Source organism: Geospiza fortis, unplaced genomic scaffold (assembly GCF_000277835.1).
Source record: "Geospiza fortis unplaced genomic scaffold, GeoFor_1.0 scaffold317, whole genome shotgun sequence".
NCBI lineage: Eukaryota > Metazoa > Chordata > Aves > Passeriformes > Thraupidae > Geospiza > Geospiza fortis.
The window spans coordinates 1,903,127-1,903,344 of NW_005054398.1; the positions used below are offsets into that span (position 1 = coordinate 1,903,127).

The following is a 218-nucleotide window of genomic DNA, read 5'->3' on the forward strand; positions in this document are numbered from 1 at the left end:
CCGCTCCTCCAACACTGCTGCAGCTCCCACTGCCCCCCACCACCCCACAGCCACTGCGCTCCCGCTCCTGAGACGTCTTCTCGCTTATCTGGGGAGGAGAAAGCAGACACGTGCTGAGGGACACGACCAGCGACCCTGGGGCACATACCGGGATGTTCCCTCTGCCTTTGCCCAAAAGGTTCCCATGGGGTGGGATGACCAAAAGCCATGTGGAGGAC

The 218-nt window shown here is 62.4% G+C and overlaps 1 protein-coding gene across 1 annotated transcript in view; it reads right to left on the minus strand.

The window, feature by feature from the left end:
• The window catches only part of ZNF609 (zinc finger protein 609), a 49,000-nt gene that overhangs the window by 2,848 nt on the left and 45,934 nt on the right, over window positions 1-218 (minus strand). The window contains exon 7 of the mRNA XM_014309001.2: window positions 5-88. Within this exon, the coding sequence (XP_014164476.1) occupies window positions 5-88 (84 nt within the window). The remainder of the gene's footprint in view (window positions 1-4; window positions 89-218) is intronic.